The sequence below is a fragment of the Ambystoma mexicanum genome, chromosome 13 (assembly GCF_040938575.1).
Source record: "Ambystoma mexicanum isolate Mex_15411 chromosome 13, UKY_AmexF1_1, whole genome shotgun sequence".
Classification (NCBI taxonomy): domain Eukaryota; kingdom Metazoa; phylum Chordata; class Amphibia; order Caudata; family Ambystomatidae; genus Ambystoma; species Ambystoma mexicanum.
Window position 1 is genome coordinate 480,753,162 of NC_090938.1, and position 25,906 is coordinate 480,779,067.

Genomic DNA, 25,906 nt, shown 5'->3' on the forward strand with positions numbered 1-25,906 from the left:
TACTCGATATTTTGCAAAGTGCCAATCTCATAGGAGAGGAGTGATTGCACTTGTGAATGAACATGCTGAGAAGCAAGCGGTGCTTCAAGGCCTTGGTTCCTTCAGCACCATCTCTCTTGTCACACCATACTTCAGAAAGTCCAGAGCTGGAGCACTCCAGCCTCAAATATCAGAGACAAACGATCCTACACTACCTTCAGGAAGGTGGTCAAAATCTGGCTCTTCAATAAATACAAATAAGGTCACCCTTTACTGTTCTACTACAACAACCAAGGTACTATATCACTGTTTCCATGGTCTCACTATTTTAATCATGCATCTTCTGAACAAATGCCCGGATACACCAGGATCTGGGTGTTGCAAAAAAATGGTATAAATAAATAAATAAATAAAATAGACTGGACAGATAGTCCATGGGAATTGTGAGCCAACAACAAGGTATGCACCCTGCATGCACACAACCCTTCAATTGTTGTGCTGCAAGGAGAATATATGCTGAAAGATAGGGTATCTAGTTATAGCATCAAATGCCAAAGCATCGAATACCTTACCATCTAAAAACAAGCATTGAAAAAAAAGCATCTAATGCAGTTTTTGTAAGGTAAAGGGTTTATTTGAATTGTATTGGGTTTTTAAAGGTTAAAAAAGGAGGTTGAGGGGGACCCCCATTAAAAAAATCTCTTTTTTTAGATGGTAGGGCATTTGATGCTTTGGCATTCGATGCTATGATTATAAACCAAAGATAGTTGTGGTCTTTGTAGGAAAGGTCTTTGTGGGCTCATCCATGCCAGGGCCTGCGTGCCTGGAATGAAGAGGCAGACATTGGGAACGCTACACAAGTTAAGAAGTAGCGAAGAAAAAGGAACGATGGTGGCGACATGCTATGAAACTGTCTGGGGCGAGGTTCCACTGCAGATCGAAAGGGATAATTATAAAAGAGCCAATTCCTACCCACGGTTAAAGATAGAAAGAAGGATAACCTATCCCAGAGAGGGGATGGACTAAATGGGGGGCTCAGAGGTATATAAAGGGAGCCTATAGACACAGAGTAATAGTCGATGTTTTGAGCAGGAAGTGAGAGGTTCAAGGAGGCACTTTGGCGGCCGGAACCCAGAGAGGTGGAGAGAGCCCTGAGAGCACTTGAACATGACATTGCTGGACACCCAGAAAAAGCTTGAACCTGAGAGATGCTGAGGACCTCAGACGTACAGGGACCCAGAAAGCACTTAAACCACCGAGGAGGAGCTAAATGCCTGAACTTTAAGAGGTAGAGAGACATGAAGAGTACTAGAACCTGAGAGGTGTAACCCAGATTACATGTGAACCTGTGAATGACTGAGAAAGTATTGGAATCCTAGGAGTGTAAATAAGTGGAAGCCATTTGAACCCTGAGAATTGGTAACAACTAGTAATATAAGGACAGTGTGAAATAAAACACCCCTTATGGGATTTATGGTACTCAGCAGCAATATGAAAAAGCTGACTTTCTGGTCAAGTCAAAGAAGAACAGATCGAGGGCACACGCACAAGCTATGTTTTGAAAGCCAGAGATTGTCCGTGGTCAGAAGGGTGGCGAGAAGAAGGACCACGAATCCATGTCAGGCAGGGCTGTACTGGCCTGGCGGGAAACCGGGAGTTTTCCCGGTAGGCCTCTTCACCCTGGACCTCTTTTCGTGTATTCCTCTAGGGCAGGGGAAATGCTTGAATACTTGAAGTTTCTTTGTAGATTTAAAGAACCCGTCCTATTTTCGTTCATGCCTGGACTCTCGTGTCCAGGGCTGTGCTGCCTGCTCGTCAGTGTCAGCAACCCATAACCACAGAGCCAGACAGACACTTTGTATAATCCTGTTCAGTGGTTCACGATTCAAGGCTTCAGTTTGCCGCTCGCTCGTGAATGGGGTTGAATTCAATGAGATTCAAGGGTGTAGGGAGCAGGATCTTTTAATAAGTACTGTCATAGTGCCCATACCTTTATGAAAGCAGGCAGTGGTGCAATATTACCGATCTTCATTGGCCCAAGTACCTTAAAATGTAATCAGAGTCTGGTAATATGTATGTGCTGTTGTTGCCCAAAACACTCCTATTTATTGCAAAGAGCTCCACTGTCACAACGTTGAGGGTGTTTGTTTATTCAACGCTCTTCCACACCAGGCAAAACAATGCAACATCAGTGTTCAGATTTTTACTTTGAAAACTCCACGTAAAGAAAACGTTTAGACACCAAAAGTTGATAGACTTCCATCTGAACAAGAAAACAATGAGGGAATGCATAACATTTCACAGCCTGCAATAAACAAAGAGGTAAGCCGAAGGAGCAGCTTCACATATAGTGTCAGTCTGGGAGTGCATAGGTACAGAACACGGTACTAACACTGCTTAAGAAAGGCTGAGCTAACGTGCTTCTTGCCAAAAAGAACCACGCCCCCCCCCACCATCAGCTATATGTGGCTACATTGTGCACCTCCCTCTACTTACGTGGCCTAAAACCACCTTTTTGACATTTTGTTAACTTGTACGTGTCAGCAAAGCCTGCATGAAGGCTGAAAATACCCACTAAGTTTACTACCTAATATCTGTGGCAGGACTGGCTGAAGGTAAATCAGGGATCGTGTGTGCCCATTTCAACATGCTATTTGGTGGGCCCTTGCCTACAACTGGCAAAAACAGTCTGATGTTCCATGTGGGGTGCTTAAATTACAATGGAGGCACAGGAATGCAGTGAAAATGTTAATTGCTGCAGATTATCACGGGACAGGCAACCAGCGAGAGATGAAACACCAAATGTGCACTAAAAAGGTAGTTTTCACTCTTTATCAGTAAAGTGCATAAAGTGCACATTTAATGTCTTGAATTAAAGGTATGTTGCTGTGCTCAATACTGCCAACCTGGGGTAGGAGTGGACCTGCCTATAGGGAACTCTACAGATTTCCCGGTAGGCCTCTGCACCCTGGGCCTCTTTTGTGTGGTATTTCCACTTTTTCCTATAGGAAAATGTTTGAGATTGCTATAAAATGTACAAAATGGGGCCACTTTGAAAATTATTTCCAGGGCCTCTTTTAGTTCCCAGTCCACCCCTGATGTCAGGGCAACTCTAGGGTGAGTAACATGTATACCAAATGGTCTGCAAATGGATAATAAAACAAATGACGCAAGAGTATGGAGCCCGAGGAGAAGAGCGGTTTGTGGATTGAGATTCCAGTTCAATGAAACAGAGAGTGAAGACAGACTGTGAGCTTGATAAGCAGACCCGGGGAAGTTAAGGTCGTAAAATGCAGGCACTAGAAGTGTGACAAATGTTGGCGCATGAGGGAAGGTGACCAATTAAAAAGCCATAACATCGAAATAGTTGTGTCGATCCAAATGTTATTTTGTGGTAACCAGGGAAGCGGAATTAAAGTGTCCCCTTATTTTTGAAGCACACGCTATATATCTTTCTTCATCTTTCATCATCTTGTACATCTCTAAGATGATGACTAGTGCGCTTCACTGCTCCTAGCACAACATTCTAGTTGCTATCTTGAACTACACGTGGAGTGTCCATTTCCTCTTCCTGTTTCAGTTTTGACTGGGAGCCTTGGAGTGGATAACATTGATTATGTCCAGCACTTTATTGGATTCGGCACTTTACCCTCGAAGCTGCACTTTTCGAATCATGCACACCCACTTTCTTTACGAACTGTTTGACTAAAATGTGCCAGTGAAAAGAACCTCTGGAGGCATTCTATCCTAGGTCTCTTCTGACCCGTGCCAGATGTAATGCCGTGCAGGTAAAAGATGTACGCAGTAAATGGGCGGCTCTATCTGATATCCGCTGTCCTTTCCGCGACTATGAAACCTCGCCCATTTTGATATTTTCTGCCCCCTTTATATTGACTTAAGGAAACACAATCTGCTCAGTCTTTTAAGGGAGACCTGCTTTAATGCTATCATAGTCCCCATCAGATGATACAAGTGCTCTTAGATTTGCTTGTTTCTTACAATTTGCATGGAAAAGAAGAGCAACCTTAATTTTTTAATTATATTGTGTGTCTTTGTGATTTTAATAGGATTACTTCTGATAATGATGACAGTGTTTTATAAGATCAAGGTTTTGGCTGTTATTTCATGATAATGTTGTTTTACAGACGTGATGTGTCTAGAAGAACTATTGTGCCCTTTTAGGATGATGATGATGATGTTGATGATGATGTTGAGGACAACGACAACGTTGATGATGATGATGACGACGATGTTGATGATGATGATGACGACGATGTTGATGATGATGACGATGTTGATGACAACAGCGATGATGATGATGATGATGACGACGACGATGAGGATGATGTGTTATGGAATTTCTCCTAATCCTAAATAAGCAGTTAGGACTGACTGATAGTGGAGGCCCAGCACTTTACACTGTTTTATCTTTGAGCTCTTTCAGCAAATAGTTTGTTATCTCTATCAGGCTTTCGATGCTGATGAGGGAAATGATCCCCGCTATCCATGTTTGCGACCACTGCAAAGGAGTGAAGGCTCCGGTGTTTTTATTTTCTCCCTCCTTTGCATCGTCAAGGAATTCAGATCCTCCTAGAATGGTCTCGCATCCGGATGACCCGAGACAAGCCATAACGTTTTTTGAAATATGTGGGACCTAGATTTTGCTCTGTCCCCCGCAATAATTAAGAATCCATTGTTGAATAAGCCAGTAAGGTTGCTCAGCGAGTTCAGTGCCAACTCCAGCAACCTGCATCCTCCAGTAGGACACAAGTTCCCTTACCTCAAGCCTTTACTCCCGAGCACAATTGAGTAGCGATGAAAAGGACAACCATAGCACTTAGAAGTAAGATAAATCTGCATTAAGCGTTATATGAATTAATGATGTTATTATAAGTAGGGTCTTTTTTCACAGTATCCAAATATGATCCCTTGTGCCTTTTGCTTTTCAGGAAGCATTTGTGTGAAGAGTTCCATTGCTAGGGCAATGAGCAAGGGGGGCATCAAGCACTGCTGCTATCCGCTGTTCTTTAAGTGTGTTTCATTGGATTGGATAAGTATGCAGTCAACCTTTTAGACAGGAGTGAAACACTGTTGGCAAGCATCAGTGTCTCTATTCATATTTCAAAAGAAACTCTGCCTGGAATGGTCAGACTTCTTCTCAAAGTCCAGGGGTAGCCCAACAGGCACCATTAGAGGCAAATGAATTCTCCCTGTTGCAGGTTTATCCACCTCATCGGCACCATAAGAAAGCTGAATGGCTGAATTACCCATCCTGACAGACGTCTGACTTTATTGCAGCCATATAAGCAGGCTCGGACTGGCCGGACTGGCCTATTTATTTTTATTTATTTGTATTTATTTATTTATTTATTTATTTATTTATTGCGCATTTGTTAGGCGCTTATACAACAAGTACATTGTGTCTCACAGTGCCCACATGGCAACAGGGAGGGAACATGGGATTGAAAACAATATATACACTGGGGAATAAAGACAGACCTACTAGGCCTTGTGAGTATTCAGAATGTGCAAGTGCAAAGAGAGAAGAGGGGAGGAGGGAGTGGGGATAAGTGCTGGAATGTCTGTGCTCCTGGGTGAGCAGCAGATGTAAGTTGCAAGTATGATAAGTGCTAGGGAGCATTGAGCTGCAATAAGTGGGTAAGTGCAGGCCTACAGTGGGGGTAGGCCATCGGGTGCCAAGGCAAGTGCAGCGTTTAGGCAGAAGCTGAGGTGATTGGGTGTGGGCGGCCAGGGACCGAGGACACATAAGGGCCCTGTTCACCAATCGTAGCAACTGTGAGGTTAGCAGAGGAGGAAAGAAGGGAAGTAGGAAGTGAAAAGAAAAGTCTTGAGGGGCTTCCAGAATTTGAGGAGGTCTGGCTCAAGACGAAGATGAAGGGGGAGGCTGTTCCACAAGAGGGAGCCTGCTGAAGCAAGAGATCGGCCTCAGGCCCTCTGTTTAGCAAAACACTTCACACACAGAGAGTTAGTACCAGAGGAATGTAGAGGTCTAGAGGGAGAATATTTAGTGATAGCAAGTTGCAGAAAGCGTGGTCCCCGGCCCCAGACAGCCTTGCGGATGATGTAGAGGGATTTTAATTTAATCTGTGCAGCAACCGGGAGCCAGTGAAGAGTTTTTAGGGCAGGAGAGATGCGGTCCCTGGGCTTGAGGCCAAGGATACGTCTTGCTGCCCTATCCTGGATTAGCTGGAGGGGGTCGTAGAGAGGAAGATGGTAGATTCAAGAGTAGGCTATTGCAGTAGTCAAGCCTAGAGAGAACCAGAGCTCTGGTAACATTGAGCTTCTGGGGGAAAGTGAGGAAAGGGAGAATTCTTTTGAGAAGGAAGAGTTGAACGTTGGACTTCCTGGCAATGTCCGGAATGTGAGGGAGGAAGGAGAGAGAGGAGTTGAAGATGACTCCAAGGTTTTTGCCTTCGGATGAAGGAGAAATGGGAGAGCCCATAGAGGATGGCCAGAGTGAGGGAAAGAAAGAGGGAGCAGGGGTCCCAATGGGAAGGATCTCAGTCTTGCTGGCATTGAGGCAGAGATCATTGGAAGTGCACCAGGACAGGATAGCAGATAGGCAGTCCGGGTTGATGGAAGAAACAATGGTGTGAGCAGGAATATTGAAGAAGGGTTGAATGTCATCTGCGTAGCACTGGAAGTTGGGGGAGAAGGAAGAAATGATGCCTGCCTTCTCCATCAGGAAGAAGGGAGTCAAAATCAATGACTGAACGGGCATTGAACGATGTCTCGGTGAGAGCAAGAATGTCAAGGTCAATGTCTTAAAGAAGGAGGCAGAAGTCTGTATAGGGCAATAGGACAATGCCTGAACTAAAACACAAAATGTTAGTGTAGGCCAGTTGTTTTGGTCAAATTGGCCCAATTATTTCGATTAGTAGTTTTGACCATTGTTACTGAATAAATATTCTTTAAAATGCACAATTTGCATCACATTTTATCAAAAACCTTCCCCTTTGGTACTAGTCAAACAGTCTGTCACTAAAAGGGATGAATAGCCATTTGCAACTCTGGGCCTCTTTTTCATTGGTGCCCGAGACAATTTTATTCCCCAGTCCGTCCCTGGGTATACGCATTTCAAATGTACATGGCTTCCATGATCTCTCCATGTCATATTAGTCACTGGGCCACCTGACCCTCTCTTTGCCCCGGTGCTTCTCACCTTTCCTACAGACATTGCATGACTTGGAAGTTATCCTTAATGTTTGTAACTGCAAATCTCGTCCCTTTATCTCAAAACACCCCAAATACCCTCTTGCAGATTTTAGCTTCAAGAATGAAATGTAGCCAAATATAGGGAGTACATATTTTTGCACAGACTCACAAACCAACCCGAATCACACTTGGCGTTTTGGAAAGACCCACAAAACACCGTTAATAAAGTTTGGCTCGGTCTTCTCAACTCCTCCATATCTGGCAGACAAACCTACTCTTCCCTGGGTCCATGAGAGATCAGCAGTAAACATAATCTTCAGCTGGTATTCTCCAAGGTCAAGCGACACACATCTTGAAAGCAACCCTTCTCCCCGTGCACTTCAAGATTCCAGTCAATCCTCTTTGCAGGTGCCTGTCTAATAATAATTGTCAAGCGTCTCATTGATCTAGTGGTAATTCACAAGCGTCTCATTAGTGTGTCTATATTACTGTGCTGTTGTGGTAACTGTCTCGGGAGGATAGCTCAGCGGCAACGTGCTTGCCTTGGAAGCAAGACGACACTGAGCCTCATAGGTTTGATCCCCGGGTCCGCGCTTAGATACCTCTGGTTATTAAGCGCATTATAAAACACCTATCATATCATAACTGCAAATGTAGCCTTTCGGCGTGCATCCAGTTGTCAACAGACAGACAGGCACCTGCAAAGAGGATTGACAAGCCTCAGAGGAAGAGCACATAGCTCGAAACACGTGTCAGGCTGATCCATCCACGCAATAACATATTGCTTTGAATAACAATCAATTTGTCTGCAATTTCGCAGGATTCTTTAACCTTTGACAATTTGCGCAGTTTGAATGCATGCCCAACTGTGTTTGTGATTCAACTGTGCTGGTATAAAGCAGTTATACCCACAGCAGCATTCAATTGCTGCGGATTAAGTTACCAACTGTGTTCAAGATAGCTATATGGACTGCTATTATTAGTACGTTTACATAGAGCTTGGGTCTCTAGTCTTTTCTGCTCCATGTTTCATTCTCTTTACAGTTGTGTCTTGCTCCCAGATGCCAACCAGAGCCTACACCAGACTGGTTCAAATTGCACACTGTAGGCCCTCAGCCCAGGTCATACACCCTCCTTTCCAGCTCTGTCATGATATTGATAAAGGTGTAAGTAGGCTCTCAGACAAAGTCCCTTTAGGCTTCTAGCACTAGTTTCCACCCTCGCTTACTGTTTCACTGTCTAAGCCTGACGTAGTTGGTGGCATCTGCCCTCTCCAACACCACTCACACGTCCCGCATCTAATGCACATCCAGGGCTCTGCTGCTCCTATTTCAATTAGTTACCATTCCTGGGTGAGTCTCTGGCCTCCACATGCCATTCCTATCAAATATACCAATTGCCCCTCATAATGGAGGACACAGCCCCTTTATATTCCTTCCCTCGCCTCTCGGATCGCTGCGCTACCATATTGCAATGCCGCTTTCTTTTACTCCCCTGAGCACAGACTTTCATGGGATTCCCTGGATCCACATATGCTTATGATATGCGTTTTGGCCTGGGTTGCCCTTTTGATGGGTTTGCTCTTTTCGCTGTTGTATCAAGACCGAAACCAGCTCTACAAACTCTCCCCTGCGGATTATAGGCTATGTGTTGCACCTATCCTTCATAAGACTGTACCTCACTATATATATCAGGGTTTCTATGTTCTTACATTGCCGTTTTCCTTTCTGTGAGATTTTCCTGACAGTTTTTTTCACAAAAACTCATCAAATTCGTATTATTTTATTTTTGAGTGTCCCCCCACTAGGTCCCTTCCACCCCGATTATTTACTATCGATTACCTAGACCTTATATCCTCTTACCCGCCTCCCCCCATATTTTTTGATGAGCTTTTTCACCAAAAAACTGTCAGGGAAAAAAACGAATCGAAATAAACTGGCGATGTAACAACTTCGTACCATATCAGGGTTGTGCAACCTTCGCTGTACAGATGTTTGGGCCTATGTCTCCCATGATCCCGTACCATTGACTTTGATGGTTATCTCTGATGGGAGTTGTAGTCCAAAATATCTGGACAGCCAAAGGTTGCAAACTCTTGATCTACATCTACATGCTGGCTCCTCCATGCCGGGATTTATTTCATCATCTATCCAATGATGTTCTGGTTCACAGTACAGAAAATACCAAAAGGAAATAAATAAATAGAAAATGTGAAGAGAGGATGTTCCAGGTTTATGATGGTAATCATGTTCCTGTAGCAACAAAGGTTCTGTGCCAAACATTGAGCAAACCCATGGAAGGACAGAGTGTTTAATTTCAGGCTTGGTTGAATCAGTGGCAACAGTCAGATAGGAGTAAATCGTGCAATAGAGAGGAGCATTGCGTGTATGTGCATATATTGAGTTACAGTGTTGATCCATAAATGCAGAAACATAGTGAGTGAGTAAGATAATTCGTAAATCACTCTCCGTTGGTGCTGTTGAACACTACAGAGAGAATCTATCAGACACAGACACTTATCACTCCAAAATAACAAATGACTTCAAAATGTCTCCTGAACAAAAGGTGATTCCACTCCTGCCTGAAGGTCTCAAATAACGTGTTCATCCATCTGGCATCCCAGACGCAGAAGCAACAATCTCTGTGGGAGAAACCTTGTATCCTAGGAACAGTAGAAATATTTCTATTCGCTGATCGAGATGGAGGTAAGAATGGAGAGATGAAGTGGAGATCTCCAACCAGCCGGCGCGTGGTAATCTCTTTTAAGGCCAAGAGCGAGTCTAACTGCTGCATCCGGAATATTTTGCAGTTTGTTGGTATACAAGTTGGGGAGATCTGCAAGAAGTGAATTGCAGTAATCCAGGTGGGATTTAAATAAAGCTCTCACCACCACTGCTCGATCTTCATTAGGGAGTAAGGGAGCAATTGTTTAAGAATTATCCAGATGAATATGAGGGAGGAGAGTGATAGGAGAGTCCAAAAGGACCAGAAGATTTATGACTGGACTACAAGATATGGAAACTCCAACCAAGATGTCAGCAAATGAACAACCAGGTTACGCTGCTTGGTAACCAATGGGTGACCAAGGATGCACATTTCTGGCTTTGGTTCATTCAGCTGTAGCCATGGTTTTCATCCAGATCGGGATGGATAAAAGGCAGGCATTCAGGTGGACAGAGAGTGCTCGAGTTTCAGAATAAGCTGAGTGTCATTAGTATATGACTAATATCCAATATCACACATTTTTATAATATTAAAGAGAGGGTGTATATGTAAGTTAAAAAGCAAGGGTTAGATGGGGGAAACCCTGAGGAACTTCACACGGGATATCAGAAGTAGCTGAACAGCGTGGGCCAAAAACCACATTTCGAGATCTACCGAATAGAAAGAAGGAAAGCCGGGGGCGAAAGCCCCCTCGATGACCCATGGAGGCGATCTGTTGGTTAATATCCATGGTCCGCCAGGTCGAAGGCTGCTGAGATAACTGCCAGATAGAAGAGGGAACAAAGCCCCTGATCTGCTGCTTCAAGGGCAGTCTCACTGATGGGAAAAAGGCCAACTTTAAATCCCACGGCCAGGACAAAACCCTCACTGATTATTATCAGGAAGATCATCTGCCAGTACACATTCATGAATCTGTGTGATGCTACAAGACCGCAGCAGATGGCCAGCAAATTAAGGCTGGCGATAGGATAGTACTTGTCAGGATGTGCCAGGTCGAGATGGTGCGCTGTGATTCATTGCAGAATGCGCATTGTGTACTGCGTGAATGTTAATGTACAATGCAAGGTACAGTTCGGCTAAGTATTCTGGAGGCTGTGTATTATCATACCATCTGATCATATGCAGTGAATTATGGACACTGCATTGAGCAGGAATAGAGCTGCGGAGAGCTCAAATAACATGCTCCTCTCTGGAACCCTACCGCAGGACATTCTTTCTGTTAGAGACACATATAGAAATACAGGATTAATAGTGTATTACCTTAAACCATAGATGCCCCTTTCTGCTGAGCTGGCGCTTTTGTCCTGTGGGAATTGCGCTCGTTTCAGGCATTGAAGTCTTGTAAGTATATTGAAAATGTGCATTGATTTGCTCAGCGATCCTTCTGTAATTAGGTACACGTCATGTGCGCCTGAGGAGGAGGTTGGGCTTGATAGCCTACAGCGTTCTCGAGCCAGGCGTATCTCCTAGCACTGAATGCTGCTTCACCTACCCGATGACCCCTTTCCTTCTCTGTGCCCTATAAAACCACTCAAAATGTACCACAGTTAACCTACATAAACCCAGTTCAAACCATGAGTAAGCCGTAAAACCAACTATGAAGGCGCTCAAACACAACAATGAATTTACTCAAACGTCACCACGAAGGACCCAAACCCCATAAACGGACAAAATACTCAACAATGAATATTCTTCAGTCTCAGCTGTAATTGCATCGAAACGGTCCCATAAATATCCTAAATCCAGAACTGAATGTACGCTAAACACAATGATGGGGGTGTTCAAACCAGGCGATGAATGCATCCAAATGTAATAATGACTGTCCTTCAAGCACAACAAAGCAGGTGCAGTGAATCGAAACCATGAAAAAAATCAACCCTTTGCATGAAACACACAAAAGGGTTTGCGGTGAGATTCAGACTTTAATGTCATGGTCAGTTTCCTTGCAGAGGTAAAAAAAAAAAAAAAAAAAAGAAATATTCAACTGTGAAATAATGCTAACCACGAAAGAATATAAATCTAATTATGAGGCAGCCCGAGTCCAGTGATTGTGGAGCACAATATTGACATGTGTTAATCATTAGTTAAAATTGACATTGGAAATTGAATTGAATTCAGTCCCTTCCTATGGAGATCAGATATATTAATTTTAATAAAGGGTAAATTGGCTTACCTCATCAGAACCAGTCCTGAAAATTAGCAAATCAAAAGGGATAGCAGCCACCATATCAATAAGGAACCAGCCCTTAAAGTAATGGATGGCAATCTTGCCCGGGTGGCTGACCACCTCATCGTTGACGTTGACGTACGTGGTTCTGAAGTTGATGATAATGTCCACAATGAACATGATGTCCACAATGAGGTCGACGATGTTGAGGGGGTTGCACGAGTACCCGCACTCCCAGGTCTTCTCCTCCTCCTGGTCGTTGAGCAGGAAGGCAGCGGAGTACGGCGTGAAGACGGCCGTGTAAATAACCAAGAGTAGAATGAGCCAGTCCCAGACAGCCTTGAAAGGGCTGTAGTGCAGGATGGTCCATCGGTGGATCCTGGGAGCCTGCAGCTTGTATTCTGGTAGAACGTCCGCTCCTAACGAAAGCACCTGTGATAAAGACGAGGAGAACAGGCAATGAGAAACAAAAAATATGGTGGGGCATTTTTATTAGATGAAAGAAATGCATTTACTAGGTTTTAAAGAGACAATCGCTGTAGTCATCAATATTGTCATATAGTTGGCATCTGACTTTTCCATACAAACCATGAAAGAAACTAACATAATTCTTGAGTACACCCCTGTTCACGGCACAATGCCAACATATATGTTATTGGTAAGAGATGGGCACCAGTTCATTGTAAACATCGACTTTTCACTTCACAGTTTCTTACTCTTAGGGATATTGTGTTACAACACATAGGCGTTTTCCTCTGACTGCAAATGTGGGAGCTTCAACTATGTTCAGAATAGGATCACTGGCAGGAGGAGTGATGACTGGAGGATGAGCCAAGGAACAGGGGAATATAAGACTGAGACCTCAACCCCACGGTTCCATGTAATAATGTTGCCACAAAAATCTCGCCATGCAAAAATATCGCCGAAAAATGGCCGTTTTTTGTGGCAACATTATTGCATGGAACACCCATATAATATTGCCACGACCTTTTCCCGGCGATATTATTTACGGCGACCATATATGTGGGGATAATATTACCTGATATCAACCCCACAAGCACAGAGCTGCCAAGGAATTAAGCCCCATCAGGCAGCTGAAGTTGTTGCCAGATTTATTGGGTACTGTGAGGAATCCTATTAAACCCTGCTTAAAGTCTCCTCCCAGGTGGCCAGGGAAAGGCAGACGCTCCTGACCCTGACCTTGAGGATGGTGTACTGCGGGAGGACCACCTGGGAGGAGACAGGGCCCAGGGTGGTGAAGAGATTCTGTGGGATGAGACCCAGTATTTGTCCTCTGAAAGAAAGTGCCTTTCTGGATTGCTGAAACAGGTAATGGCAGATTGCCATTATAATGTCCCTGACCCAAATATACGATCTGTGATCTGGGGTACACATTCTGTTACATCTGAGCAAACCTTATTGACAGAAAGATCTTTCAAAGTATACCAGGAAAACACCCTCCTTACTCCCAAAGGTATAATGAAAAAGGATCTAGAGAAAATGCCTGACACCCAATGTCTTCGTCTGTAACAACCAATTCTAGCGGTTCATCCTTTAATGAGTTGAAGGGAAATAAATCTGCCCTTAAAACTAATTCAATAGCTAAAGAGCTAACTTTGTTGAAGGGGATTACAAGTCCCATAATCCCATAAATACTAGGAGAATGAAGAGGGGCTGAAGAGGCATGAAGTTGCAGTAGTCAGGCAATTAAGCTTAACAGCCCACACCTGAAGGAACCTCAGAGGCAAAAAAAGGTTTGTTTGTTTGTTTATTTTATTTATAATGCGTGCCAGACCCGTAGGTATTAGGGCACAGAAAGCATAAAGAGGGTTGTTCAGCTTAGGTTACAATGCTGTAAAAGTATATGTTAAAAAACATTACATTACAGTGCGTAGGAGTACAATACTGTGTGGCGTCATGCAGTTTGATGATATTATGCAAAAGCATCAAGAACATTATATACAATAACTACAGACAGTAGCAAATGGTGTGGGTCGGGAATGGTCAGGGTCAGATGTTGTTTTCCTTGATCCAGTGGATGAGGTTGGATCTAAAGCGTGGGTAGGGTAAGTCTTCCCTTAAGGTAGGTGGGAGTGAGTTCCAGTTCTGGGCGGCTTTAACCGGGAAACTACGTCCACCTGTTTTTATGTGTTTGAATCCGGGCACTATGAGAAGGTTAGTGGTGGCTGTTCTAGAAGGGCAGTTGGAGGCTTGTTTCAAGAATCTGGAAGTAAGGTATTGTGGGCGGCCTGGTGTAGGCATTTGTGTGTCATGGAAACTGTTTTAGGAAGATTTTGTCTTTTATGGAGAGCCAATTGAAGGATCTTCTAAGGTCAGACATGTGGGCTTTCTTGGGAGTATTTAGGGCTGCTCTCAGGGCATTGTTTTGTAGGATCTGAATCTTATTGGTAATGTATTTATTGCTCCCTGCATATAGGGCATTGCAATAATCCAATTTCAATAGTACAAGGGCTCTTGCTAGGGTAATACAGTTGTTAGGTGAAAGGAAGGGCTTAGCTGCTCTAATTAGCTTACAGGTATAAGCAGTAGCTGATGCCATGGAGTTGACTTGTTTTTTGAAGGTGAGAGTAGAATCTAAGTAGAATCCAAGGGTTTTGACTTCCTTAGCTACTGTGATGTTGTTATTGTCTATTATGAAATTCGAGTAGAGGTGGCCTAGTTTGTTAAGGTTGGCCGTGGTGCCGACAATGAGGAGTTCTGTTTTGTCATCATTCAGGCATAGACCATGAGATGCCATGCATGCCTGGATGATGAGATACACTCTATTCACAAAGGCCAAATCCTTGTTGTATTCTCCCATCAGCGGGATGAGGATCTGTGTACCATCCGCATAATTAGTGTAGGTGATACCCAGGCCATCTAGATCATCAAAAAGGGGTTTTGTGAAGATGTTGTACAGAGTAGGCGAGATGCAGGAACCCTGGGGCACACCGCAAGTAATAGGTATCGGGTCGGCAGCTGCTGAGGATGAGAAGACCCGCATTGTTCTGTTGTTGAGGAAAGATTGGATCCATCCTATAGCTTCTTCTGAGAAGTTTGTGGCAGAATCTAAGTGGTGGCAGAGGGTCTTGTGGTCGACCAGGTCGAACGCGCTGAGAGATCAAGTAACAGTAAAAGTGCTGTTTTGCCATTGTCTCCCAGGGTGTCTATTTGTGCTTTGAGGTCGATCAGTGCAGTTTCCGTTCCATGTAGAGGTCTAAAACCTAATTGACGTAATCCTAGAAGGTGGTTACATTCCAAGTATTGTTGTATTTGTAGATATGCCACCTTGTCTAGAATTTTCAACAGGAACGGAACTGTAGTAATGGGGCGATAGTTAATAGGTATGGATGGGTCAGGTGTTTGTTTTTATAGAAGTGGGAGGACCCACGACTGTTTCAGATTGTTGGGACTGATACCTGTGGAGAAGGAGGCATTTCTAAGCTTGGTGATGAAAGGGGAGAGGTCCCGTGCTGCATCTTTTATAATTTGTGCTGGGCAGGGATCGCCGTGGCAGTTGGACGGTTTAAGAGTTAAGATAACATTTTCAACTTCTATAGTGGATACTTTCTTGAAGTTGAAGCGGGGTGTAGATGACAAGTGAGGGGCGTGAGGTGAGGGGGTCAGGGGCGTAGAGGCAGTGATTATATTGGGATTAGAAGCATGGAGGAGAGAGTTATTTTTATTTTTCATCTTCGCCTGGAGGGTTGTTATCTTGTTGGCTAGGGCGCTCTGAATACTCGTGCACCAGTTTTTGTCTTTAAGGCAGGTGTCAGGGGCTTGGATAGGTGTTTCTATTTCTTTAAGAATAGTAAACAGTTCTTTGGCTTGGGAGATGCGTAGGTTGTAAGATTCTTGTTTGGCAAGGATTATTTCTTTTTTGTAGAGTGAGGCTAATTTAATGAGGTTATTTTTGTTTGTGTCGGACAGATCTAGTCTCCAAATTTGTTCGCATTTGCGCTTCTCTAGTCTAATAGCTTTTAGGTGAGGGGAGAAACATGTATTCACATGTTTCTTCTGTTTGCACTTTCTAATTTTCAGCGGTGCTATAGTGTCAATAGCAGATAGCATTACTTTGTTATACTCTTCAATCAATTTGAATGGGTCTGTGAGGGCAGGGTGAGAATTAAGAATAGGAAGGATTAATGGAATCAGTTTGTCAGCTGTAATGTACTTTATAACTCTAGTGGGGATGGCAGGAGCTATACTGTCGGAGAGTTGGGGGGTTGTGGCTTCTAAAGAGAAGGAAATCAGATGGTGGTCAGACCAAGGCACGGGTATTATAGAGGTGATGGTAGTCTGGCAGTAATGCTCCGCTATCCAGTCAAGGGTTCTGCCTTTGGTATGGGTGGCACCAGTTACCTTTTGGGTAAACCCTAATTCCTCAAGGGAGTCGTTGATCTGCGAGGTGTTAGGATCCGAGGGGTCTTTGAAGCCTAGGTTAAGGTCTCCTAGGAGAAGGCATGGTGTGGTATTTTTGAGGTTATTAGATAAGATATTGGTGATATCTTCTTCAAAGGAACCTAGACGGCCTGGGGGTCTATAAATGAGGTGGAAGGATATGGTCTGGGTGTCCGAGATGGTCAGTTTAGCAGTCAGGGCTTCGCATGAGTCTACATTTGGTGGAGGCGTGAGTCTCAATGCTAGGCAGGTTTTAGCAATTATGGCAAGGCCGCCGCCTCAGGATGTGGTGCGGTCTGCTCTTAAGAGGGTGTAGTCCTCAGGGATGACTAGCATAATCGCTGGGCCAGCTGCTGAATGAAGCCAAGATTCAGTTATGGTGAGGAGGTCAATTCTTTCTGTTAGTAGGTCGGCTATTTCTGTGGCATGTGCCACCATGGAGCGGGCGTTTATTAAAGCTCCTCTTATACCAGTTTGTGTAGCCACCATTGGAGGTACTAAGGAGTTGTGGTGGTGTCTTGGGTGAGTAGTAGGGCCTCGAGTGAGTCAGCTGTTGAGCTGGAGTGGATGCTGGATGTTAGTTATTTTACGAAGAGAGGTTGTGGTAATGGGCTGAAGGTCTCTTAAGTTTCTGGGAGCGTTATTAGAGATGGGATAGAGTGATTTGGCTAGAGGTTCATACATTTTAGGAAGTCTGGAACGAAGTTTCAGGTTTCTCTGGGAGAGGTTGCATGGCCTTATGTAGGTGCAGGCAATTGGAAGGAGTGGAAGGAGCTTGAACTGTGACTGGAATGCAAGCTGTAGCAGTTTTATCAGAAGGAAGAAGGCACAAGGCTGGCAAATCCAGCAGAAGTGGGAGAACAAGAGGGACGTCGGAACATGGAGACAGCAGATTTCCCCTGTTTGTTCTGAGAGGGTCCTGTTCCCCCAAACTCTGAATTGCAGAGGCTGCACAGCTGAAGGCATGCAAGAGAGCTGTCGTTCCCCATGTGAGCCTTATTGCTGTGGTTGCCAGGCACCGAATGTGCTGGAGACCAAGACGAGGAGCAGTTGTCAAGCCGTGGGTCTCAGAAGCGAAAGGGGCTCCAGAAACATGTAGCCAGACCGGAGACACCTTCACAGAGGAAGCCAGAAGCAGTAGAAGTTGTGACAGAATTCAGGAAAGCAGTGAGCCGGTGAGTGAAGTACGGCATTCTAATACCTTCCACGAGCATTGCTTTCAACAGCATCCAGTTCCATATTCACTCGTGTATGGTTTAAAGCAAGTTGAAGTTGTTCGTTGAAGTTGAAATTGAAATACTGGAACAATGGAAATGTAGCACTTATGTGTAATCTGAAAGTCCCTTTTACTCGTGTAAAAAGCTAACGCTGCTAAAATCCATGGTTCAATCATTAAAAGACTGTTACTGTCTAAACGAGTTTTCGCATGTCACTAATTAGGAAGAGTGAACACTGTGAAGTCCATTACCAAATACCTAACCTCGACAATACCATTGTTGAAACCTTTAACTTGTGGAAATTACATCAAGGCATGGTTGCATGTTGCATGTGCCTAATTGTGATTCCCAAGGGAGGACTGAACTCTATCCTTCACTTTCCCACAGGAATACCATTCTATACCAATCTTTAAACCTTGAAAACTGTTAGGGCCCAAGGAATAAATCCAGCAGTGGTGACTTGACACGTCGTGATGCAATTGAGTCTTTCTGACAATATACCCCTCAAGAGTACGAAAGGACAGATTGAGGTGAGAATATTTGGTACACCCTGGTACCCAGACAGCTGGCTGCAAGAGAAAGTAATGAAGTATTAAAATATGACTCAAGACAACGAAATAACTAAGCAAGGTGATGAACAGATACTCACAAGCAAGGAATGGAAGCTGGAACTGATAGGTCCCAAGCTAGATTGGTGAGTATCCTGAAACAAGAGAGCTAGCTATTACCATTAGTACAAGATAGTAAGAAAAGGAATAACCAGGCAGTTGTGTGCTTACCAATGATTGCTCTGGAGGAATTCTGAAGAAGAGATTGCCGTACTTAAGTGCTAGTACTGGGAACACAAAGGGGTCATTACGACCTGGGCGCAAAAGGGATACCGGGCACCGGTAATGACACTGGTGCCGGTAATCCCTTTGTGCCCTAGTCCGAGGTCCCTTTGCGGGTCCCTCCCTTAACGCCTTGTTTTATCAGGCGTTATGGACGGGACCCGCAAAGGGATACCGGGGTCAATAACGGTACCGCAATTTGCAGTACCGTTATTGACGCCTTCCCCCTTCCCATTGAGCCCTTTGGGGGCTCAAATGGGAATGGCCTTTCAAATGGGGACTTACCGGTCCCGCAAAGGTCGGAATAGACCAGTAAGTCCCCATACCACCAAGTCGGTGGCGGTAACGATATTGGTGCTAGTCATGGCGCTAATAGCGCCATGACTAGCACCAACCTCGGAATGAGGGCCAAAGTCTTGTTTCCTATTCCCACCGGCACGAGGATGCCTAAAGAAGTATTTGATCCTTGCACCATTGCGCTAATGTCCTTTTATTTCCTTAGAGTCTTTGGGCCGAAAAAGAAGGAAGACGTGACGATGGTCTGGAGATGAAGCAGGCCATACAGAGTTCCAAGAGCACCAACGATTAACGGGGAACAGCCAAATGAAGAAAGACAGTCCAGTAATGTTCCGGTTTGGCAACAGGCAGGTAAGACTTGAGGGATGAGGCGAATTCTGTCCAGTAGACGTTCCGGTTTGGCAGCAGGCAGGTAAGAAGTGAGGGATGAGGCGAATGCAGTCCAGTAGACGTTTCAGTTTGGCAGCAGGCAGGTAAGACGTGAGGGATGAGGTGAATGCAGTGCAGTAGACATTCCATTTTTGGCAGCAGGCAGGTAAAACGTGAGGGATGAGGCGAATGCAGTCCAGTAGACATTCCGGTTTGGCAGCAGGCAGGTAAGATGTGAGGGATGAGGCAAATGCAGTCCAGTAGATGTTCCGGTTTGGCAGCAGGCAGTTAAGATGTGAGGGATGAGGCGAATGCAGTTCGTAGACGTTCCGGGTCAACAGCAGATACCAAGTAAGCAATGACAAAGAACGAGGCAAGGGAAGTCAAAGAGCAGACCAGGGGATCGAAGAACTGGATAACAAGGTAACAAAATACAAAGCTTGGAATTTTACAAATTCAGAAGCAACGCCGTGCAGTGGGGGCAGAGTTAACTGCCTACGTGTGTGCAAAGGACGCCAGCATTTCCAGGGCAAGCCATAGCATTCTTTGAAGGAACACGTAAACGTGGACGAACAAGGGTTCCGAGGGTTTACTGAGAATCCCGAATTCCTACGTATACTGGTAAATCTACTGGAGAGTCGGGAATGTTTCTTCCTGTGTACACCAGATCTATGACAAAAAAAAGAGGAAACAAACGGAACCCTGACAGTTTCCTCCCCCAAAGAAGGATCCCCGGAGTGAGAGGCCAAGAACCTGGACATGAGGAGAGGAGCATGTACATTTGACTCAGGTTCCCATGTATGCTCCTCTGGACCGTATCCTTTCCAGTCAATGAGAAAATGACGAACCCCACGTATCTTCTTCGTATCCAGAATAGCTTTAACCTCGTACTCCTCCACACCTTTGACCATTACTGGTGCTGGACGAGAAGGGAGGCGGGTACCTGCAGGGCATGGTTTCAAAAGGGAAACATGAAAGACTGGATGTATCTTCCACTGGGAAGGCAACTCTAAACGGGCTACCAAAGGTTTGAGCACATCCTTAATAGGAAAGGAACCCACAAAACGAGGTGCCACACATCTACGACCAGGCAAATGGAGGTTCTTAGAAGCCAACCAGACCAGCATTCCGGGTTGATAATCGGGGGCAGGAGTCCGGTGCTTGTCAGCATAGAGTTTAGCTTGTTGTTGCACGGCCTCCAAGTGATCAGAGACCGTCTCCCTCAGGAAAATGAATTCGCGAATGCAGTCTTGAGCTGCCGGATTGTCAGTGGTAGGAATAACATCACCAGGAAACGACCTGGGATGTAGACCATAAAGGGCAAAGAAGGGAATTATGCCAGTAGACGAATGGACTGAATTATTGTACGCCTATTCTGCTGCTTCCAAAACATTTAACCATGCCTCTTGATGTTGAGCGATTAGACATCATAAGAATTGTTCCATAGTGGCATTCGCCCTTTCTGTCTGCCCATCAGTTTAGGGTGATAGGCCGTGGAGTAACGTCCATCAATACCCAAGGCAGTGACGAGATGACGCCAGAACCGGGAGGTAAACTGTGAACCTCGATCAGTGATGATGATTTCTGACAGGCCAAAATAACGAAACACGTACTTCAAGAACAATTCCACTAGGACAGAAGGCAGGCCTTGGCAAGGTACGAACAAGGCCATCTTAGAAAAATAGTCTATGACCACCCATATGGTATCATAGCCTCTGACAAGAGGTAATTCTACCACAAAGTCCATCGAAATCATTAGCCAAGGTTTCTTTGGGACAGTCATGGGATGAATCAATCCCATTGGTTTGGACGGCGTACCTTTGCACTGAGCACAAATAGCACAATTCCTGATGTAATCCGACACATCCTTAGTCATAGTAGGCCAGAATGCCCATCGTTTTAGTAACTCGAGAGTCTTTCGTCTACCCGGATGTGCGGCCATTAAGGCATCATGACACCACTGGAGAGCCAACACACGGGTTACAGGGGGAAGATAAAGCCGCCCTTGTACATATTGTACATATGGCATTGAGTGGGTGATTTCCATCTTATAGTCATGGAGTTCTGGAGGATTAGTTGCCATCCAGGATTGAATCGAACCCTTCAAAGAAGAGTCAACAGTACAAGAACAAATGACAAACGACGGCTGTAATACCTTCCCTTCCCAGACAGGCGTCTGTCCACCTTCATTCAATCTGGACAATGCATCTGCCTTAGAATTCAAACTGCCTGGACGGTAAGTGATTTGTAAGTTGTGCATTGAAAAGAATTCATGCCAACGTGGGTGGCGGGTGGTGGTACAGCGTACTGATTTAAGAGCAAGAAGATTACGGTGGTCGGTGAAAACCTGTACCGGAGCAATAGTACCCAATAGATGGTGTCTCCACAACAGGAATGCATCACGTATTGCGAGAAGTTCACGTTCAGCGATAGTATAATTCATCTCATACTTGGTAGATTTTCTGGAATGATAGGCCACGGGATGTAGAAGACCTGTGTCCTCACATACTTGGCTTCATCAGAAGCATCGGCCTCAACAACAAATTGACGCTTTTGGTCCGGATGCTGGAGCACCGGGGCTGAAGTAAACGTGGACTTAAGCGTGTCAAATGCTTCTTTGGCTTGATCAGTCCATACAAAGTGATTCTTGGAGCTGGTTAGTGTAGTCAAGGGAGCTGCGATAGCAGAAAAGGAGTGGATGAACCGCCTGTAAAAGTTTGCAAACCCTAAAAAGGATTGAAGGGATTTTACATTAGTTGGGACAGGCCAGTCCAAGATCGCTTTAACCTTATTATTGCTCATTTTAATACCCTCAATGGTGATTTTGTATCCTAAGAATTCCACCTGATCAGCATGAAAGACACACTTCTCCAATTTAGCATAGAGACTATTTTCACGCAGTCTCTGTAAAACAGTGGAGACGTGTTGAACATGTTCTTTGTAGGTAGAGGAATAAATGAGAATATCGTCAAGATAGACAACCATGAACCGGCCCAGTAAATCCTTGAAAACATCATTTATGAAATACTGGAATGTAACTGGGGCATTACATAAGCTGAATACATAAGCCAAAAGGCACGACCAAATATTCAAAAAGACCGTACTTTGTCTTAAAAGCTGTCTTCCATTCGTCACCTTCTTTGATTCTCACCAGATTATAAACTCCCCTTAAATCCAGTTTGGTAAAAAACCTGGAAGAACCCAGTTGATCCAACAGGGCTGAAATCAAAGGAATTGGATACTGATTCCAGACTGTGATTGCATTCAGTTCTCTGTAATCGATACAGGGGCGTAGGTCTCCCTCTTTTTTGGGAACAAAAAAAAGAGGTGATGCTGCTGGAGACCTAGAGGGACGAATGAATCCCGTACTTAGTGCTTGGTCTAAGTGCTCTTTTAGCACCATGTCCTCCTTTTGCGTGAGTGAATATATTCTACCAGAAGGAATACAGGCCTCTGCCAGTAGTTCAATCGGGCAATCATAGGGACGATGCAGAGGTAGCTTTTCTGTCGCCTTTTTATCAAAAACATCCATGAAAGAATCATATTCTTCAGGAAGGAGCACTGTAGTGATAGCCCCAATAGTAGAAGCTGCATCCAGGAGCATGGAACTAGGATTTCCTGATTCAACCGTAGATACATGACAAGACTCCTGACATTGATCCGAGGTAAATTCAACAGAACGTGACACCCAGTCGATGATGGGATTGTGTTTAGTTAACCAGGTCAGTCCCAGAATCAGCTTGAGTTGTGGAGCTGAAATGACATCAAAATGGATGACGTCTGAATGTGTGTTACCAATTGATAACAAAAGGTTAATGGTTTATTCCGTCACCAGACCAGAGATCAGAGATGTACCGTCCACTGCATTAACTAACTGTGGTGTTTTCTTTGTAAGCAATGGAATGGAATGATCATGAACATATTGAGCGTCCACATAATTTCCGGTTGCACCTGAATGAAGAATGGGTTCAATCGACCAGGGTTTCTCAGATGGACAAGACAAGGTAGCCAACACCAAGAAGGGAACCGAGGATCTGGATTTGATGACAACCTGACTCGACAAAGGGACCCCATCTATTGTTGAGCTTTGGCGTTTCGTGCCTTCTTAGGTTTCTTGGGACAAAGCTTCAAGAAATGATCTGACGACCCACAGTAGAAGCATAAATGATTGGCCCTTCGAAGCTCTATTTCTGTGGGGGTAAGTGGGCCTCGAATGGCACCAATCTGCATAGGCTCGGATGTTGAAACAGGTGTCAACACAGGTGGGACGGCTAAGGTGGTTCTTTGTTCGCCCTTTCGTTCTGCCTTGCGGGCGGCAATTTGCAACACAAGATCAACCAGTTCTGGGAAACCACTAGGCACAACCGGTACTGTTGCTAAAACGTCCTTCAAACCATCCGATACACCTTTATAGAACAAAGCAGCTTTCTTTTCATCTGGCCAATCTGTTTCGGCAACTAGCTGATTGAATTTGGCCAAATAATCCAAAAGGGAACTGTTTTTCTGTTGAAAGGTAAGCAATTCCAGGTCCGTAGCCTATGATTTACATCTGGTATCAAGACACGGGTCATTGCCGTAATCAGTGCTTCACAATCATAAAGTAGTGGGCTACTTTGTTGCAGCAGGGGATTGGCCCATACTGCAGCATTACCCCCAAGGTTAGACAAAAACAAAGCCTGCCTTTGTATTAGCATCCGGAAAGCAGGCAGGCCTACACAAGAAATGTAAACAGCACTGATAAATGAACGTTCGAAAGGTCTTAGGATCCCTTAGGAACCTTTCTGGAGGAGCCAAGGGAAAATGTGCTGCCATGTAGACAGGGCCTGATTCAGTCCTCGATGGAGCCCTTCCTGCAGCAGAATCCGCACCAGGAATAGCTGCTCCAGCCCCTGACTGCAAGCCAGCATGTAACTCATTGATACGACGTTGGGTAGCATCATGTGCTGCTGTCATGTCGGCCCTGAGGTCAGCCACCACCTTGGACAAAGCCGCCAAATGATCAGCGGCTTCTTCCATTTTATAGGCTTCTGAATATGTTAGGGCCCAAGGACTAAATCCAGCAGTGGTGGCTTGACACTTTGTGATGCAATTGAGTCTTTCTGACAATACACCCCTCAAGAGTACGAAAGGATAGATTGAGGCGAGTATTGCCTGGAAATATTTGGTACACCCTGGTACCCAGACAGCTGGCTGCAAGAGAAAGTAACGAAGTATTCAAATATGACTCAAGACAACGAAATAACTAAGCAAGGTGATGAACAGATACTCACAAGCAAGGAATGGAAGCTGGAACTGATAAGTCCCAAGCTAGATTGGTGAGTATCCTGAAACAAGAGAGGTAGCTATTACCATTAGTACAAGATAGTACGAAAAGGAAGAACCAGGCAGTTATGTGCTTACCAATGATTGTTCTGGAGGAATTCTGAAGAAGAGATTGCTGTACTTAAGTGGTAGTCCTGGGAACACAAAGTCTTGTTTCCTATTCCCGCCGGCATTAGGACGCCTAAAGAAGTCTTTGATCCTTGCGCCGTTGCGCTAATGTCTTTTTATTACCTTAGAGTCTTTGGGCCAAAAAAGAAGGAAGACGTGACGATGGCCTGGAGATGAAGCAGTCCATACAGAGTTTCAAGAGCACAAACGATTAACGGGGAACAGCCAAATGTAGAAAGATAGTCCAGTAACGTTCCGGTTTGGCAACAGGCAGGTGAGACATAAGGGATGAGGCGAATGCAGTCAAATAGACATTACAGTTTGACAGCAGGCAAGTAAGACGTGAGGGATGAGGCGAATGCAGTCCAGTAGATGTTCCGGTTTGGCAGCAGGCAGGTAAGACATGAGGGATGAGGTGAATGCAGTCCAGTAGACGTTCCAGTTTGGAAGCAGGCAGGTAAGAGATGAGGGATGAGGAGAATGCAGTCCAGTAGACGTTCTGGTTTGGCAGCAGGCAGGTAAGACGTGAAGGATGAGGCGAATGCAGTCCAGTAGACGTTCCGGTTTGGCAGTAGGCAGGTAAGACGTGAGGGATGAGGCGAATGCAGTCCGTAGACGTTCAGGGTCAACAACAGATACCAAGTAAGCAATGACAAAGAACGAGGCAAGGGAAGTCAAAGAGCAGACCAGGGGATCGAAGAACTGGATAACAAGGTAACAAACTACAAAGCTTGGAATTTTACAAATTCAGAAGCAACGCTGGGCAGCGGGGGCGGAGTTAATATACAGATCAGCTGACCGCACGCACAACGCTCCATCGTAGGCTTCACTGCCTATGTGTATGCAAAGGAATCCAGCATTTCCAGGGCAACCCTTAGCGTTCTCTGAAGGAACGCGTAAACATGGACGAACAAGGGTTCAGAGGGTTTACTGAGAATCCCGAATTCTTACGTATACTGGTAAATCTACTAGGTAGTCTGGAATGTTTCTTCCTGTGTACACCAGATCTATGACAATAAAAAGAGGAATCATACGGAACGCTGACAAAAACTACATCAAGAAGTGGTTGTGTGTGCCTAATTGTGATTTCTAAGGAAGGACTGAATCCTATTCTTTACTCTACCATACCTTTCATTTAGAAGAAACTAAGTGTATAAACTACTCAAGAAGAGAACAAGCATTGCCCACGCCAAAGAGTCTCCCCATTTTAATAGTGAAACCAACCTTTCACAGAGTTAAAGAGCAATCTAATTGTACTTTGAAGTTAATAACAGTAAATTGGCCTAAGATACAAGTGTGAAAGCATTACCTGAAGC

The 25,906-nt window shown here is 44.7% G+C and overlaps 1 protein-coding gene across 3 annotated transcripts in view; it reads right to left on the reverse strand.

Moving 5' to 3' along the window:
• KCNH6 (potassium voltage-gated channel subfamily H member 6) overlaps nt 1–25,906 on the reverse strand; it is a 1,027,260-nt gene that overhangs the window by 222,729 nt on the left and 778,625 nt on the right. For all 3 annotated transcript variants that reach the window (XM_069634128.1, XM_069634127.1, XM_069634129.1), the window contains one exon: nt 12,053–12,478. In XM_069634128.1, coding sequence (XP_069490229.1) covers nt 12,053–12,478 — 426 coding nt within the window. The remainder of the gene's footprint in view (nt 1–12,052; nt 12,479–25,906) is intronic.